At 39.3% G+C, this 18,032-nt stretch overlaps 1 protein-coding gene across 1 annotated transcript in view; it reads left to right on the forward strand.

The window, feature by feature from the left end:
* The window catches only part of LOC148366485 (breakpoint cluster region protein-like), an 88,177-nt gene that overhangs the window by 47,675 nt on the left and 22,470 nt on the right, over positions 1-18,032 (forward strand). Inside the window, exons 7-16 of the mRNA XM_088336939.1 lie at positions 1,323-1,375; positions 1,459-1,599; positions 10,031-10,152; positions 10,237-10,402; positions 13,003-13,122; positions 13,200-13,275; positions 13,351-13,455; positions 13,522-13,596; positions 16,472-16,569; positions 16,674-16,805. Of these exons, the coding sequence (XP_088193065.1) occupies positions 1,323-1,375; positions 1,459-1,599; positions 10,031-10,152; positions 10,237-10,402; positions 13,003-13,122; positions 13,200-13,275; positions 13,351-13,455; positions 13,522-13,596; positions 16,472-16,569; positions 16,674-16,805 (1,088 nt within the window). The remainder of the gene's footprint in view (positions 1-1,322; positions 1,376-1,458; positions 1,600-10,030; positions 10,153-10,236; positions 10,403-13,002; positions 13,123-13,199; positions 13,276-13,350; positions 13,456-13,521; positions 13,597-16,471; positions 16,570-16,673; positions 16,806-18,032) is intronic.

The raw sequence follows: 18,032 nt of genomic DNA on the forward strand, positions 1-18,032 counted from the left end.
TTAGCTCTTTACCTCCCCCCATTTCCTTTTCTCTCTCTCTCTCTCTCTCTCTCTCTCTCTCTCTCTCTCCCTTTACCACTCTCCCACTCTTTCTCTCTTTCTTTTTTCCTTTTCCCTCCCTTTTTTCCTCTCTATCTCTGTCTCTTTTGCCTTCCCCCATTTCTTTCTCTCTTTCTTCTCCCTTCTCTCTCTTTCTCTCCTTCCCCCTCTCTTGTCTCACTGTTTCTTTCTCTCTCTTTCTTATCTCTCTTTGCCCCTTTCTCTTTCCCACTCGTTTCTTTCACACACTCTCTCTCTCTCTCTTTCTTTATTCCCTCTCTCTATTTTTCCTTAATCTCCTTCTCTTTCTTCTTCACTCTTTTTTTCCTCTCTCTCCTCTCACTCTCTCTCTCTCTTTCTTATTTCTCTTTGCCTTTTTCTCCCCCCCTCCTTTCTATCTCTCTTTCTTTCTCTCTTTGCCTTCCCCAATTTGCTTCTCTCTTTCTTCTCTCATTTTCTCTCTCTCTCTCTCTCTCTCTCTCTCTCTCTCTCTTGCCTCCCCCAATTTGCTTCTCTCTTCTCTCATTTTTCTCTCTCTCTTACCCTCTCTCTTCTCTCACTTTTTCTTTCTCTCTCTTTCCTTTTCCTTCTCTCGCTCTCTCTTATCTCGTTTTGGCTATTTCTCTCTCCTCTCTCTCTCTCTCTCTCTCCTCTCTCTCTCTCTCTCTCTCTCTTTCTCTTTCTCTCTCTCTTTGCCTCCCCCAATTTGCTTCTCTCTTTCTTCTCTCATTTCTCTCTCTCTCTCTCTCTCTCTCTCTCTCTCTCTCTCTCTCTCACTGTTTCTTTCTCTCTCTTTCTTTTTCTTTCTCTCTCTATCTCTCTCTCTCCTATCTCTCTTTGCCCATTTCTCTCTCTATCTCTCTCTCTCCTATCTCTCTTTGCCCATTTCTCTCTCCTCCTCCTTTCTTTTTCTCTCTCTCTCTCTCCTCTCTCATTCTCTCTCTCTTTCTTATTTCTCTTTGCCTTTTTCTCCCCCCCTCCTTTCTATCTCTCTTTCTCTCTCTCTTTGCCTCCCCCAATTTGCTTCTCTCTTTCTTCTCTCTTTTTTCTCTCTCTCTCTCTCTCACAGTGTTTCTTTCTCTCTCTTTCTTTTTCTTTCTCTCTCTCTCTCTCTCTCTCTCCTATCTCTCTTTTCCCATTTCTGTCTCCTCCTCCTTTCTTTTTCTCTCTCTCTCTCTCTCTCTCTCTCTCTCTCTCTCTCTCTCTCTCTCTCTCTCTCTCTCTCTCTCGTTGTTTCCCTTTAACCCACGTCGGGCTCTCTCTCTCTCTCTCTCTCCCGGCAGCGCTCCTCTACAAGCCGATCGATCGAGTGACCCGCGGCACCCTGGTCCTGCACGTGAGCGGACACTCTCCGGGCGGATGCCGGGTGGCGGCCATTTTGGAGGCTGACCCCCCCCCCCTCTCTGTCTCCCCCTTCAGGACCTGGTGAAGCACACCCCCGGGGCCCACCCCGACTACCCGCTGCTGCAGGAGGCCCTGCGCATCTCCCAGAACTTCCTCTCCAGTATCAACGAAGAGATCACCCCTCGGAGGCACTCCATGACCGTCAAGAAGGGAGAGGTTTGGGGATTTTTCTTTTTAGTTTATCTCTCATCGTGGACGTGCACCTATGATGAACATTTTAGACCCCTTTCCTATTTTTCCTTGTTTTTGCTGAGCTTTTTTTCTTCTTTTTTTCTCTCTTTCCTCATCTTTTCCTTTCTTTTTCTTTTTCTGTGTTTTTTTCTTTTTCCTTTTCCCCATCTTTTTTTTCTTTTTGCTCTCTTCTTTCATCTTTTCTTTTTCTTCTCTCTCTGTCGTTTTTTCTTCTTTCCCCTTTCCTTTTCCCCCACTATTTTTCTTTTTTCTCTCTTTTTTCATCTTTTTCTTTTCTTTTTCTTCTATTTTTGTCCCCTTTGCCCCCTTTCCTTTCCCCCCTCTTTTTTTTCTATTTTCTCTCTTTTTTCATCTCTTCCCTTTCTTTTTCTTCTATTTTTGTCGCCGTTTCCCCCTTTCCTTTTCCCCCATCTTTTTTTCTCTCTATTTTCATCTTTTCCTTTTCTTTTTCTTCTATTTTTGTCCCCGTTTCCCCCTTTCCTTTTCCCCCATCTTTTTTTTCTTTTTTTCTCTCTATTTTCATCTTTTCCTTTTCTTTTTCTTCTTTTTTTTTCTTTTTTCCCTTTTCCTATTCCACATCTTTTGTTCTTTTTTCTCTTTTTTTTCATCTTTTGCTTTTCTTCTTTCTTTGTCATTTTTTTCTTTTTCCCCTTCCCTTTTCTTTCTTTTTTTTCTGTCTCATATAACTCGTGGATGCAGTCACGTCATTATCATCATAATTATCACAATCACCTTTTTCTTTCCTTTTTTTCCCTGTTTTCTTTTTTCTTTTTTTTCCTTTTTGTTCCTTTTTTTCTTTATTTTCTTTTTTTCCCTTCCCTGCTGTCATTATCATCATCAAGCGGCCCCTCCCGCAACTCTCCAAATTACATTCGTCACAATTACTTTGTAGAAACAGATTTCGGGTAAAAGACCTCACATAATTCTTCCGCATTTCCTGTGTTATAGTTCGACGGTAACAGGGCTGAGCTTGTAGTGTTCCCGAGTTCATGAAAGCCGGCCCGTGTCTCATTTCGGCCCGTGTGCCGCGTTTGGGAAGGAAGTGGAGCCAAAAGGAAGCTTGTGACTCAGCTCTGAAAAACACAGGAGGGTTAGGGTCTTTCCTGAGGTCGGACCCTTCTAAGTCCCAGAATCAACTTGGAAGAGGGTCTCTCGCCCTCACAGAGCCGGACATCAATTTCAACAGAGTCAGAGTGTAAAACAGGGGTGTTAAACCCGCAGCCCGCAGGCCACATCCGGCCCTGTGAAATCATTTTATATACTGCTATAACGGCCCGGCTCTACGAAGCTCCGATAATTCTCAGACTACAGATCCCACAATGCCGTGCTTCCCGTCTTAATCGAATTAGCCGTAGCCTGACGAGTGCTTTAATAGTGTGTTTTAGTGTCAGGAGGCGGGGACGGCTTTCTAGCCATCAAAATGTAACAAAAGGCTAAAATGGAAAAAAGCAGGGTGACGTCCCTGTTGATGTGGGTGACGCGGCAGCTAAACCTCAAAATGGCCGAAAGTCGATTCGGAAAGCGGAGCCTTTCGAAACCCACGCAAGCACGGGGAGAATGTGCAAACTCCGCACGGCAGCTGGAATTGAACCCCGGACCTCTGAACTGTGGAGCTGCACGCTAACTAGCCAGCCACCGTGCTGCCCCACAAAAATAGAAATTAAAAATGCATAACTAGATATATTTGAAATACTTAGACGTAGAGGGATTTGCATTTGTTTTACATAACATTAGCCTCAGTGCGATGGGGCCATCGTGCTGCTACAGGTACTCTGAAAAAAACCCTTTCCTATTTTTCCTTGTTTTTGCCTAGTTTTTTTTTTTCTTTTTTGATCTCTTTCCTCATCTTTTCCTTTCTTTTTCTTTTTTGTCTTTTTCCTGTTTTCCTTTTCTCCATCCTTTTTTTTCTTTTTGCTCTCGTTTTTCATCTTTTCTTTTTCTTATTTCTTTCATGTTTTTTTTCTTTTTCCCCCTTTCCTTTTCCCCCAGCTTTTTTTCTTTTTTTCTCTCTTTTTTCACTTTTCCTTTTTTTTCTTAAGTCGTTTTTTTCTTTTTTCCCATTTACTTTTCCTTTTCTTTTTCTTATTTCTTTCATGTTTTTTTTCTTTTTTCCCCTTTCCTTTTCCCCCACCTTTTTTTCTTTTTTTCTCTCTTTTTTCACTTTTCCTTTTTTTTCTTAAGTCGTTTTTTTCTTTTTTTCCCATTTCCTTTTCCTTTTCTTTTTCTTATGTTGTTTTTTTCTTTTTTCCCTTTTACCTTTCCTTTTCTTTTTCTTATGTTGTTTTTTTCTTTTTTCTCTTTTTCATCTTCTTTTCTTTTTTTTTCTCTTTTCCTTTTCTTCTTTCTTTGTGTTTTTTTTCTTTTTTCCCTTTTCCTTTTCCTTTTCCCCATCTTTTTTCCTTTTTTTCTCTTTTTCATCTTCTCTTCTTTTTTCTTTGTCTTTTATTTCTTTTTTCTCTTTTCCTTTTCTTCTTTTTTGTCTTTTTTTTCCTTTTCCCCATCTTTTTTTCTTTTTTCTCTCTTTTTCCATGTTTTCCTTTTTTTCTTTCTATGTCATTTTTTTCTCATTCCCTTTTCCTTTTCCTTTTCCCCATCTTTTTTCCTTTTTTTCTCTTTTTCATCTTCTCTTCTTTTTTCTTTGTCTTTTATTTCTTTTTTCTCTTTTCCTTTTCTTCTTTTTTGTCTTTTTTTTCCTTTTCCCCATCTTTTTTTCTTTTTTCTCTCTTTTTCCATGTTTTCCTTTTTTTCTTTCTATGTCATTTTTTTCTCATTCCCTTTTTCTTTTCCCCATTGTTTTCTTTATTTTTTTCCCCTCTTTTTCATCTTTTTTCTTTTCTGATTTTTCTTCTCCCTTTTTCGTAAAAAAGGACCATGTTCAGGATAGACTCTATTACCCAATGTAACCCAAAAGAAATACACGAAACCTCACGGTCGTCTGTGCTACCCAGGGAATCCATTCAAACCTTAATTTGAAGTTGTGCCACTCCCGAACAGTGTCCAACGATCCTAAACAACAAACTACAAAGTCCACACACGGTACTCCACGTCACGGGAAGCCATTGATTAAAAACCAAAACGGGAGCGCGAACAGCTGCTTTTTCCATTGGTTTATCGAGCGCATGTTAATCCCTCCATGTTTGGAAACCGGGACAGAACCCCCAGAGTCTCATCGGGCATGGATTTTCCCGTTTTATTCCCTTCCCCCTTTCGGTTCGTGTTTGGCAACAAAGTCTAACATGGGCGGTGTCATAATGTCAACAATCTCCACCCAGGGGCCAAAGTACCATGTCTAGAACAAGAAGCCTAGGCTCTAATTTGGAGAGTCTGACTCTTGTCAGAATTGAATGAGAATGTTTAGTTGAAAATGGAATCAATGAAAGGTAGTCTGTGGCCAGGGTTGGGTAGGGTTTACTGGATTACTTTCAATGACTTTTGGATTACTCCGATACCAAATATGCTAATAAAAGACAAAAGAAACTAAAAGAAACTAAACCCTGTCTAAAACCTTCTATCCATCTAGACATCTATCTATCTATCTATCTATCTATCTATCTATCTATCTATCTATCTATCTATCTATCTATCTATCTATCTATCTATCTATCTCTATAACTTTCTATGTATCTATGCATATCCATCTATCTATCTATCTATCTATCTATCTATCTATTTATCTATCTATCTATCTATCTATCTATCTCTATAACTTTCTATGTATCTATGCATATCCATCTATCTATCTATCTATCTATCTATCTATCTATCTCTATAACTTTCTATGTATCTATACATATCTATCTATCCATCTATCTATCTCTATAACTTTCTATGTATCTATGCATATCTATCTATCTATCTATCTATCTATCTATCTATCTATCTCTATATCTCTATATCTCTATAACTTTCTATGTAGCTATACATATCTATCTATCTATCTCTATAACTTTCTATGTATCTATACATATCTATCTATCTATTCTATCTATCTATCTATCAATCTATCTCTATAACTTTCTATGTATCTATGCATATCTATCTATCTCTATAACTTTCTATGTAGCTATACATATCTATCTATCTATCTCTATAACTTTCTATGTATCTATACATATCTATCTATCTATCTATCTATCTATCTATCTCTATAACTTTCTATGTATCTATACATATCTATATCTATCTATCTATCTATCTATCTATCTATCTATCTATCTATCTATCTATCTCTTTATCTCTATAACTTTCTATGTAGCTATACATATCTATCTATCTATCTCTATAACTTTCTATGTATCTATACATATCTATCTATCTATCTATCTATCCATCTATCTCTATAACTTTCTATGTATTTATGCATATCTATCTATCTCTATAACTTTCTATGTAGCTATACATATCTATCTATCTATCTCTATAACTTTCTATGTATCTATACATATCTATCTATCTATCTATCTATCTCTATAACTTTCTATGTATCTATACATATCTATATCTATCTATCTATCTATCTATCTCTATAACAAGGGTTGGGTAGGGTTACTTTAACTGGATTACTTTCAATGACTTTTGGATGACTCCAATAGCAAATATGCTAATAAAAGTCAAAAGAAACTCAATATGAATAAAATGATGACTCACAACATGTGGTAAGCTCTCTCTCCTGGCTTTGATCTCTTTGATCTCCGGCAAAACGAACATCAAATGCGACAGAAACAAAATGAAAATCAATCCAAACAGCTTTTTGATGTTCCATGTATTCCGTTACTCCCCAAGCCTGCACAAAATGGAGTCATTTTATTCCTATTTAGTTTCTTTTGTCTTTTATGAGCATATTTGGTATTGGAGTAATCCAAAAGTCATTGAAAGTAATCCAGTTAAAGTAACCCTACCCAACCCTGTCTGTGTCAAGCTTATACATCAGATTTAATTCATTTTCCCCCTAAAAGAAACTCAAAGCATAGCCATGAGTAGCTAAACTTCCGGTGACAAAAGTGAGTAGAATAGAATATGGCACTCCAGTTTCACATTTTACAGTGAGGATAGAAGAAAACAAAGAAGATAAAGGAACAAAGAAGATGTTTGTATTGTCCTTGTTGCAGGCTTAGTTTTTCTCCGGAGGGGGGTGAGGGACAGACAGAGATGGCCGGATCCAGCTAGGTGGGGGAGGGGGGGAGCTCTGTACGCATCTTTGATGTTACTGTATACGCGGTCCTGTGTTTTTCCCCCCCCTGGTTGCACAGTCCACGTATTGAATGAATTTGGGAAGTACAGTCCTTAATCATGCCTGATAAAAGTCGCCGGCGACGATAAAAGCTCCGTCGGGGTGTGCAAGCTGCGAGCAGGAGATTTAGCGCTATGCTAACGTTAGCATCCGGTGGAACGTAAACAGCAATCACAATGACCACAGTTAGCTCTCTCGGTAGATCACAGGTGTCAAACAGGCGGCCCGCGGGCCAGATCAGGCCCGCTAAGGGATTGAATCCGGCCCGCGAGACAACACTCAGAGAAGCGCAAGAGAAAAACAAGCTGTAGGTTGAAATATGTCAACTTGAAAGCCAGGTGCCTCTCACAAAGACACTGTACTTGTATTTATTTCTCTCTCTCTCTTTCTTTTCCACCCCTTTTCTCCCACTCTGTCTCCATCTCTTTCACTCTCTGTGTCTCTCTTTTTCTCTTCCTTTGTTGCCCTTTGTCTCTTTCTCTCTCTGTGTGTCTTTTAACCTCTTTTGCTCTAACTTCCTTTTTTCCCTTTCTCTCTTTTCTCTTTCTCTCTTCATACCCTTTGCGCTTTCTTTTCTCTTTTCTCTCCTTCTGTCTTTCTATTTCTCTTTGGAATTCTTTCTTCCTCTCCCTTTCTTTTCCCCCTCTCTCACAACTTTTTATCTTTTGTTTCACACGCTCTCTCCCTCTCTCTTTTTCTTTCTTTGTCCCGCCCTCTCTCCTTTTTCCTCCCTCTTTCTCTTATTTCTTTCTCTCTCTCTCTCTCTCTCTCTCTCTCTCTTCTCCACCCCTTTTCTCCCATTCTCTGTCTCTGACTCTTTCACTCTCTGTTTCTCTTTTTCTTTTCCTTTGTTGCCCTTTGTCTCTTTCTCTCTCTGTGTCTTTTAACCTCTTTTGCTCTAACTTCCTTTTTTCCCTTTCTCTCTTTTCTCTTTCTCTCTTCATACCCTTTGCGCTTTCTTTTCTCTTTTCTCTCCTTCTGTCTTTCTATTTCTCTTTGGAATTCTTTCTTCCTCTCCCTTTCTTTTCCCCCTCTCTCACAACTCTTTATATTTTGTTTCACACGCTCTTTCCCTCTCTCTCTTTTTCTTTCTTTGTCCCTCCCTCTTTCTCTTATTCCTCTATCTCTTTTTCTTTCTCTTTAATCTACTAGTCCGGCCCCCGACAGAATGTTTGTTTATCGTGTGGCCTCCGAGTTCAAATGAGTTTGACACCCCTGCTGTAGATAGAAGGGTCTACACGATACTGCTAGAGACTCTATATCGGGTGAGCAGTGTGTGTCAATGATTCTGCTGTAAATGCAGCGCATAGTCCCCCACCCCTTGTTTTTACCGGAGTCTCCGTCTCGGTAGTGCCGGTGTAGCGTGCGTCCTGCTAGTTGGACTGCGGCGACGGGGAAGCCAAGACTCCGTGATGACAGAAATACTGCAATTCCGGACGAAGCTGTTGGTGGCGATCCGCAGCTCAAATTCACTCATTTTGTGAACGATGGAGGAGTCAAAGGGAAAATATGAGGGATAAAAAAACCACTAAAAACAAAAAGACGAACTGGAGAGCCTGAAGCCGCTGCACCCGCGCGCGCCGCCATCTTGACTCCTTCCTTGCCCTCATGTCGGGTTTAGATCATGGGATGGTGTCATAATAGTCTCTGATCTCTGCTGCTCTTTGAGACTCCTTGTGATTAAGGGTGTCACGAATAAACATGACTTGACTATTCTTCGTTTTCCTCATGTTGATGTTTTTGGGTTTTTCCTTGCCCTCATGTCGGTTTTAGATCATGGGATGGTGTAATAATGGTCTCTGATCTCTTCTGCTCTTTGAGACTCCTTGTGATTAAGGGCTTTACAAATAACCATGACTTGAGGTTTTTGAGTTTTTTCCTTGCCCTCATGTCGGTTTTAGATCATGGGATGGTGTAATAATAGTCTTTGATCTCTGCTGCTCTTTGAGACTCCTTGTGATTAAGGGCCAAACAAATAAACATGACTTGACTTGGGGTTTTTGAGGTTTTCCTTGCCCTCATGTCGGGTTTAGATCATGGGATGGTGTCATAATAGTCTGTGATCTCTGCTGCTCTTTGAGACTCCTTGTGATTAAGGGTCAAACAAAAAAACATGACTTGAGGTTTTTCCTGGCCCTCATGTCGGGTTTAGATCATGGGATGGTGTAATAACAGTCTGTGATCTCTGCTGCTCTTTGAGACTCCTTGTGATTAAGGGCCAAACAAATAAACATGACTTGACTTGGGGTTTTTGAGTTTTTCCTTGCCCTCCTGTCGGTTTTAGATCATGGGATGGTGTAATAATAGTCTCTGATCTCTGCTGCTCTTTGAGACTCCTTGTGATTAAGGGCCAAACAAATAAACATGATTTGACTTGAGTTTTTTGAGTTTTCCCTTGCCCTCATGTAGGTTTTAGATCATGGGAAGGTGTAATAATAGTCTTTGATCTCTGCTGCTCTTTGAGACTCCATGTGATTAAGGGCGTCACAAATGAACATGACTTGGGGTTTTTGAGTTTTTCCCTTCCCTCATGTAGGTTTTAGATCATGGGATGGTGTGATAATATTCTTTGATCTCTGCTGCTCTTTGACACTTCTTGTGTTTAAGAGCGTCACAAATAAACATGACTTGACTTGAAGTTTTTGAGTTTTTCCTTGCCCTCATGTCGGGTTTAGATCATGGGATGGTGCCATAATAGTCTCTGATCTCTGCTGCTCTTTGAGACTCCTTGTGATTAAGGGCCAAACAAATAAACATGACTTGACTTGAGGTTTTTGAGTTTTTCCTTACCCTCATGTAGGTTTTATATCAGGGGATGGTGTCATAATAGTCTGTAGTTTGCAATAATCTGTCCAGCCCTTTGAGACTCCTTGTGATTGAGGGCTTGACTTAATGCAAACATAAATTAGTGCCACAGAGCACAGCAAAGCAGCAAGTTGCCAGACAAACATGGCGGCGACCTTAGGTAGGGATTGCATTATGTAATAGACCTATGATTTTTTTTGATAAAAATTTGGTATGATCCATGTTTCTTTTCCACTAATTGATTGTTTTTTGTACCTCTAGGAGGCACTAAGTATTACACACTGTCCCTTTAAAACCGACACTCAAAAACATTATTCAAATTCGGGTGTTACTTCTGTAACCGTAGCTTACTATCGACAGAATCGTCAGCTTCTGAGGGACCGTTTCATGGTGGAGCTGGTTGAAGGTTCCAGGAAACTCCGTCACGTCTTCCTCTTCACCGACCTGCTGCTCTGTACCAAGCTGAAGAAACAGACTGCCGGGTACGCGGGTTCGAATCCCTTTTCTGTCAATTTCAATCTCACTTTCCGAATTTTAGATGAATGAAACATTCGTATTCGGAACAGGAAAGGGCAGCAGTACGACTTCAAGTGGTACATCCCCCTAGCCGACCTGACGTTCCAGACGCTGGAAGACTGCGAGTCCAACCCTATCCCTTTGGTCCAGGATGAGGAAATCGATGCTATGAAGATCAAACTCTCCCAAATCAAGAATGAGATCCAAAGAGAGAAGGTAAGGGTTCCTTCAGATAGGTTCAGATCCTACCTGTCAGATAGGACGCAATGTGTTAAATAGAGTGAAATGACATCTGAGCCCTTTAGTGTTACATGTGGTGTTCCGCAGGGTTCAGTACTTGGTCCCCTTCTTTTCAGCATTTACATGCTTCCATGAGGTGATGACACTCAACTCTATCTTCCGATGGAGGAATCTGCCACACTAAACTGTGGAAATTTGGAGACCTACCTCACGGAGATAAAAGAATGGATGTCACTCAACTTCTTGCGCCTTAACTCTGAAAAGACCGAAATGTTAGTTATTGGTCCTTCTAAATGCCGTGACTTGTTCTCAAAAACAGCTCTGAACATTGACAAATGTAATATCACCCAGAAAATTTGCCCTATTCTGTCTCAGTCTGATGAGTCGGAAATTATAATTCATTTGTTAGTTCCCGTCTAGATTACTGTAATGCCCTACTCTCCGGTCTCCCGAAGTCCAAAATCAATAGCCTTCAGCTGGTACAAAATGCTGCAGCCAGGCTTTTAACTAAGGCAACTATATATACACAAAATGTTAATAAAATGTGTACATATACAAGTATCACATATGAGTAAAGCTAAACAATGACAATTATTTAAATATGTAGGCAATGAGGAATAATCTACTGGTAGAAAGTAAAATAATTTGAAAAATGTATTGAACCTTAATGGCTATCTATCTGTCTATCTATCTCTATAACTTTCTATCTATCTATCTATCTATCTATCTATCTATCTATCTATCTATCTATCTATGTATCTATGCATATCTATCTATCTATCTATAACTTTCTTTCTATCTATCTATCTATCTATCTATCTATCTATGCATATCTATCAACTATCCATCTATCTATCTATGCATATCTATTTATCTATCTATCCATCTATCTATCTCTATAACTTTCTATGTATCTATCTATCTATCTATCTATCTATCTATCTATCTATCTATCTATCTATCTATCTATCTATCTATAACTTTCTATGTATCTATGCATATCTATATATCTATCTATCTCTATAACTTTCTATGTATCTATATCTATCTATCTATCTATCTATCTATCTATCTATCTATCTATCTATCTATCTCTATAACTTTCTATGTATCTATACATATCTATCTATGCATATCTATCAACTATCTATCTATCTATCTATCTATCTATGCATGCATATCTATTTATTTATCTATCCATCTATCTATCTCTATAACTTTCTATGTATCTATACATATCTATCTATCTATCTCTATAACTTTCTATGTATCTATACATATCTATCTATCTATCTATCTATCTATCTATCTATCTATCTATCTATCTATCTATCTATCTATCTATCTATCTATCTATCTATCTATCTATCTCTATAACTTTCTATGTATCTATGCATATCTATCTATCTATCTATCTATCTATCTATCTATCTATCTCCATAACCAGGGTTTGGTAGGGTTACTTTAACTTGATTACTTTTAATGACTTTTGGATGACTCCAATAGCAAATATGCTAATAAAAGACAAAAGAAACTAAATATGAATAAAATGATGACTCACAACACGCGGTAAGGCATTTGTAGATCATCCTCAAATTTTGCAATCATTCCCTTCTTCGTCTCAATTGTTGTCACTGTTTTCCACTTCCCCTTATCACTAATTTCTTGGGATTCAATAATATCATGACAAATGGGCAATAAAACACAGTAGATCACAATAAAATGAGATGTGGTCTTGCCCAACACAATTGGAACAGAACAAGATCAGGTAGAGGGCATGTTATATGTCGGAGTGTCCTTGGGCAAGACGCTGAATCCATCATGCCCCCAATAAGCAGGTCGGCGCCATGCATGGCAGTATGGCTGACTCCCCATTGGTATGTGAGTGTGTGTGTGAATGGGTAAATCTGAAGCATATTGTAAAGCGCTTTGGGAGCTCTTCATTGACTTGAAAAGTGCTATAGAAATGCAGACCATTTACCATTTACAAGGAAGTTTGATCACATGACCCCGATTTTAGCTAAACTGCATTGGCTCCCTGTTAGCTTAAGATGTGATTTTAAGGTTCTGTTGGTAGTATACAAACTCATGCATGGACTTGCTCCTTCATATCTTTCAGATTTAATTTCCCCCTATGTTCCGGTCCGGAGCCTTCGCTCTGAAAACGCCGGTCTACTAGTGATTCCAAGAGCCAAGAAGAAATCTGACAGTGTTTTCCATTGGGGGCCTTGGTGCTGTGGAATGCTCTTCCCCCTGAGATTCGATCTGGAACCTCAGTGGAAATATTTAAATCCAAGCTTAAAACAGACTTCCACTCTATAGCATATGAGTACCGGTAACCTTCGTATTATTTGCCCTCATGTAGGTTTTAGATCAGGGGACGGTGTCATAATAGTCTGTAGTTGGCAAGAGTCTTTGATCTGTGCAGCCCTTTGAGACTCTTTGTGATTAAGGGGGTCACAAATAAACATGACTTGACTTGATTAAAATCATACTCTTCGAAATCCCGACGTTCTTCTCAAGAGGATTAGTGAAGCACTTGCAAACCATGAAGCCTATCACCTATTGTTTTCTAGGGAACCACCAAAGGACCCAAGGCGGTGGAGCGGCTGAAGAAGAGGTTATCAGAACAAGAGTCCCTGCTTCTCCTCATGTCACCCAACACGGCCTTCAGAGTGGCGAACAGGAACGGCAAGGTCCGAAATCGGACATCGATACGGTCCCCTACCCAGGAAGCGGTCTCTCAGCAAACCCTTTCCTTATGTTCCTTCAGGGTTTCACCTTCCTGATCTCCTCGGACTACGAACGTGCCGAATTGGGGGAGATCATTCGCGAACAGCAGAAAAAATGCAAGTTCCGTCAGCGTTTGAAGACCTCTGCCCCCGTTCCCGTCTGACCTCAATGTGTCTGAATCCCACCGGTAGGCTTCAAGAGCTTCTCCCTGACCTCGCTAGAACTTCAAATGCTCACCAACTCCTGTGTGAAACTGCAAACTGTCCACACCGTTCCGGTGACCATGACCAAAGACGGTGAGACGGACGATGGGTGTAGAACTTTCCAGTTTGATCCTAAACAGGTTCTTGTGTCTCACATAGATGACGAAACCCCGGGACTGTACGGATTTTTGAACGTGATCGTACATTCTGCGTCGGGTCTCAAGCAAACCTCAAGTGAGTGATGTTCCATCACTAATGTTCCCTCAAGCTTCCACAGGTCTGAGTGTTCACACAAAGTCCGTGAGCATCGCTTGGAAAGATGGTGAGATAGATAGATACCATAGATACCATAGATACCATAGATACAACAGATAGATACCATAGATAGATAAATGTCTAGATAGATAGATGTCTAGATAGATAGATCGATGGCTAGGTAGATACCATAGATACCACAGATAGATACCATAGATACCATACATAGATACCATAGATACAACAGATAGATACCATAGATAGATAGATGTCTAGACAGATAGATGTCTAGATAGATAGATAGATGGCTAGGTAGATACCATAGATACCACAGATAGATACCATAGATACCATAGATACCATACATAGATACAACAGATAGATACCATAGATAGATGTCTAGATAGATAGATGTCTAGATAGATAGATAGATGGCTAGGTAGATACCATAGATACCACAGATAGATACCATAGATACCATACATAGATACCATAAATACAACAGATAGATACCATAGATAGATAGATGTCTAGATAGATAGATAGATGGCTAGGTAGATACCATAGATACCACAGATAGATACCATAGATACCATAGATACCATACATAGATACCATAGATACAACAGATAGATACCATAGATAAATAGATGTCTAGATAGATAGATGTCTAGATAGATAGATGGCTAAGTAGATACCATAGATACCACAGATAGATACCATAGATACCATAGTCCCATACATAGATACCATAAATACAGCAGATAGATACCATAGATAGATAGATGTCCAGATAGATAGATAGATGGCTAGGTAAATACCATAGATACCACAGATAGATACCATAGATACCATAGATACCATACATAGATACCATAGATACAACAGATAGATACCATAGATAAATAGATGTCTAGATAGATAGATGTCTAGATAGATAGATGGCTAGGTAGATACCATAGATACCATAGATACCATACATAGGTACCATAAATACAACAGATAGATACCATAGATAGATAGATGTCTAGATAGATAGATGTCTAGATACCGTTTACCAAATTGTTCGAATTAGTTATCTGAATCCATTAACCAAACACAACCTACATTCACCTAACAATGCGCGCTCGTTTCTTGACGGAAAAATGAACAAGAGACCGGCATTTCCACACGGGGGCAGATTCAATTTCTTAAACAATTTTAGAGTGAACTCCATCAAATATGGCCGAATTAGTGTCGCTCGAGTCTCTGTCAAGCCTCTTCTCTCGATCTTCCTCGATCTTCTCTCGGCCTACGTTTTTTTCTGCAATCTGGTGTGCCGGCTCCTCCCATGGGCGTGCCAATGAAGCCCCCACGTGGGCTCCACGGCTCCACCACCTCGCCTCGATGTCTGGAAAAACTCAAAACAGCAGAGCGTTTATCAAAACAATGCCTGCCGTCTTCCGTCATCGGGGCCCCTCCGTGTCTAGATGCGCTGATTATCTTATCAGCCTCATGTCAGGGTGCCCTGAACTTTCACCGCTACTCAGTGAAAATCTTCATTGCACTCAATAAATGTAACTTGTATTCAATCGTATAAAATCTTTTATAATCAAATGTATAAAATCCTTCAGTACCCATATTTGACAAATTTGCGTTTATCCGTACGGATTTTCTTGTACGTCGTACACGTCTTAAAATGCATAATAAACGTACTTTGTACGACAAAAAATGTACAGGTTGACAGCAGTGTTCCCTCTAAGCAGATTCTCATCGCACAAGAAAATTTAGCCGGCACACAAAAATGAGGGCTCAAAATTACCGACGTTGTGTCCTAAATGCGGTATTTTGAAGTCGAGTCGAAGTAGAACGAAGTTGAGTAAAGTTAGTAGAGTATGTCGAGAACCGGCTTCTTTGGCTCGGCTCACTAAAAAGGAACCGGCTCTTTCGGGTCCTAAACGGCTCTTCGGGTTGTTTTTGCTTCTTTCATCCCAACATGACCAAATATGAAGTAAAATTATGCACAAAATGATTTAAAGGAAGGGGGTAATAGAACAAAAAAGAAAAAAACACCAAAATGAAAAAGTAGTGAAAAGCTGAGAAAAAAAGAAACAAAAAGAAGAGAAAAAAAAAGAAGGAAAAATTTCGAAAAAAAAGCCAGAAAAAAAGAAAGAAATGTAGGAAACAGTAAATAGAGAACAAAAATAAAAAAGTAACAGCTCGGAAAAAATAAACACAATGAGATTTTTTTTTAAAAGAATTAAAAAAAAAAGTAGAAAAAAAACAGAAAAAAGAAGAAAAAGTTTGTGTTGCATTCAAATAAGTTCCAATAATATCAAGTGAATCTTGTTGCCAACATTGTACTTCCACTAAAAAATGTGATTAAATACAGTTCTGTATCGTGCAACCGACTAAATAAGCCCCCAAAAATGTTAATATTATGCGACAAAATATATCAGGAAATAAAAAGAAATGGATATCTTGTGAAAGAATTGTAAAAACAAACGACGTTTGTAGGCCGTACAACCTTTGCAATAGTACATGAGTCAATTCCTTCAAAAGAGAAATATAATTTTGCATTGCCGGAAACTCAACAAAATCTAACTTGATGTCAAGTTTTGGACATGTTTGATAAAGAATTATCTTGCCACACTTGGGATTATGGTGGCTCACTGTTGTTTCAAGCGTTGCTTACCGACTTTGTGTGAACGCTCAGACCCGTAAGGAAAATTAAAGGGAACATTGGTTGACAGGTATGCGTTTATTATCTGGAAAATACGGTAATCAAAATAGTAACAGCGGAACTCTAATAAAGGAAGTGGTTTGTTTCATCAGTTCCTTTTTTAAGGTTGCGCTTTCCACTTCTCCCCATCAGACCTTTACTGCTCTCTCGAGGTGGATTCCTTCGGCTATTTTGTCAACAAAGCCAAAACGCGTGTCTACAGAGACTCCACGGAACCCAGCTGGAACGAGGTGAGAACTTTATAGAGGGAAAACTTCTTGTTTTTCCATGTTTTGCGTCTATTTGGTTCCATATGTATGTGGACGTCATGGCGCCCTCTACTGTTCTTCTCAAGGAATTTGAGATCGAACTGGAAGGATCTCAGACTCTCAGGCTGCTCTGCTATGAGAAGTCTTGCAGTAAACACAAGCAGAGCAAAGAAGATGGAGAGATGACGGACAAGATTATAGTTAAAGGACAGATTCAGGTAATGGGTGAAAGATATTGTGTGATACAGCGCCATCTTGTGGCTTAGATCTGCTACATTAACATACATTGGTTTGAATTGGCGATTTTAGGTCTGGTCATTGATAATGAGCGTCGTCTTAATTTTGTTTTAATAATAGTCGTTTAATTTAAATGAATCAAACTTTTTATAGTTAAGTTAAGGAATGTTATTGTCCAATTTTCCACCAATTTACCCAAACACATATCGACTTACATACCTACTTAGGTACCTACCTACCTATTGACATATTTACCTACAAACCTTCCAATCTATTGGCATGTCTGAGCATTAATACCTACAAACCTACCTACCTACCTACCTACGTGTACAAATACCTACCTACCTACCTACGTATCCACATATCTACCTCCCTACCTACCTACCCATTGACAAATTTACCTACAAACCTATTGGCATATCTAGGCATACCTATCTATTTACCTACTTTCCTATCCATACATCTACCTACCTACCGACCTACTTACCTAACCACATACCTATTTACCTACCTTCCTACCTAGCCACCTACCTATGGACATATCTAGCCACCTATCTTTCTATCTAATTGTTTACCTACCTACTTACCTACCTACCTTTCCACCTACCTACCTACCTACCTACCTACCTATCCACCAACCTACCAACTTACCTACGTACCTACCAACTTACCTACCTATCCACCTACCTTCCTACTTAGCTACCTATCCACCTACCTTCCTATCTACCTACCAACTTACTTACCTACCTACCTACCTACCTGCTTACTTACCTACCTACCTACCAACTTACCTGCCTGCCTACCTACCTAGCCACCTACCTATCCACGTATCCACATATCTACCTACCTATCTATACACATATCTATCTACCTACCTACCAACCAACCTGGCTACTGGCATATCTACCTATAAACCTACCTGTCTACCTACCTACCGATTCACATATATAGCTACATTTCTACCTGCCTACCTACATATATACCTACTTGCATGTATATCTACCTACCTATTCACATCTGTATTTACCTACCTATTATATCTCATCACCTACAAACCTACAGTATTTATCTACCTATTGGAATATCTACCTATAAACCTATCTACCTACATACCCACCTACCTACCATTCCACATATGTACTTAACTACTGATCTTTACAAATATCTACCTACCTATCTATAAACATATCTACCTACCTACCTACTTA

This window comes from Urocampus carinirostris, chromosome 5 (genome assembly GCF_059441175.1).
Source record: "Urocampus carinirostris isolate Australia breed hairy pipefish chromosome 5, RoL_Ucar_1.0, whole genome shotgun sequence".
Classification (NCBI taxonomy): Eukaryota; Metazoa; Chordata; class Actinopteri; order Syngnathiformes; family Syngnathidae; genus Urocampus; species Urocampus carinirostris.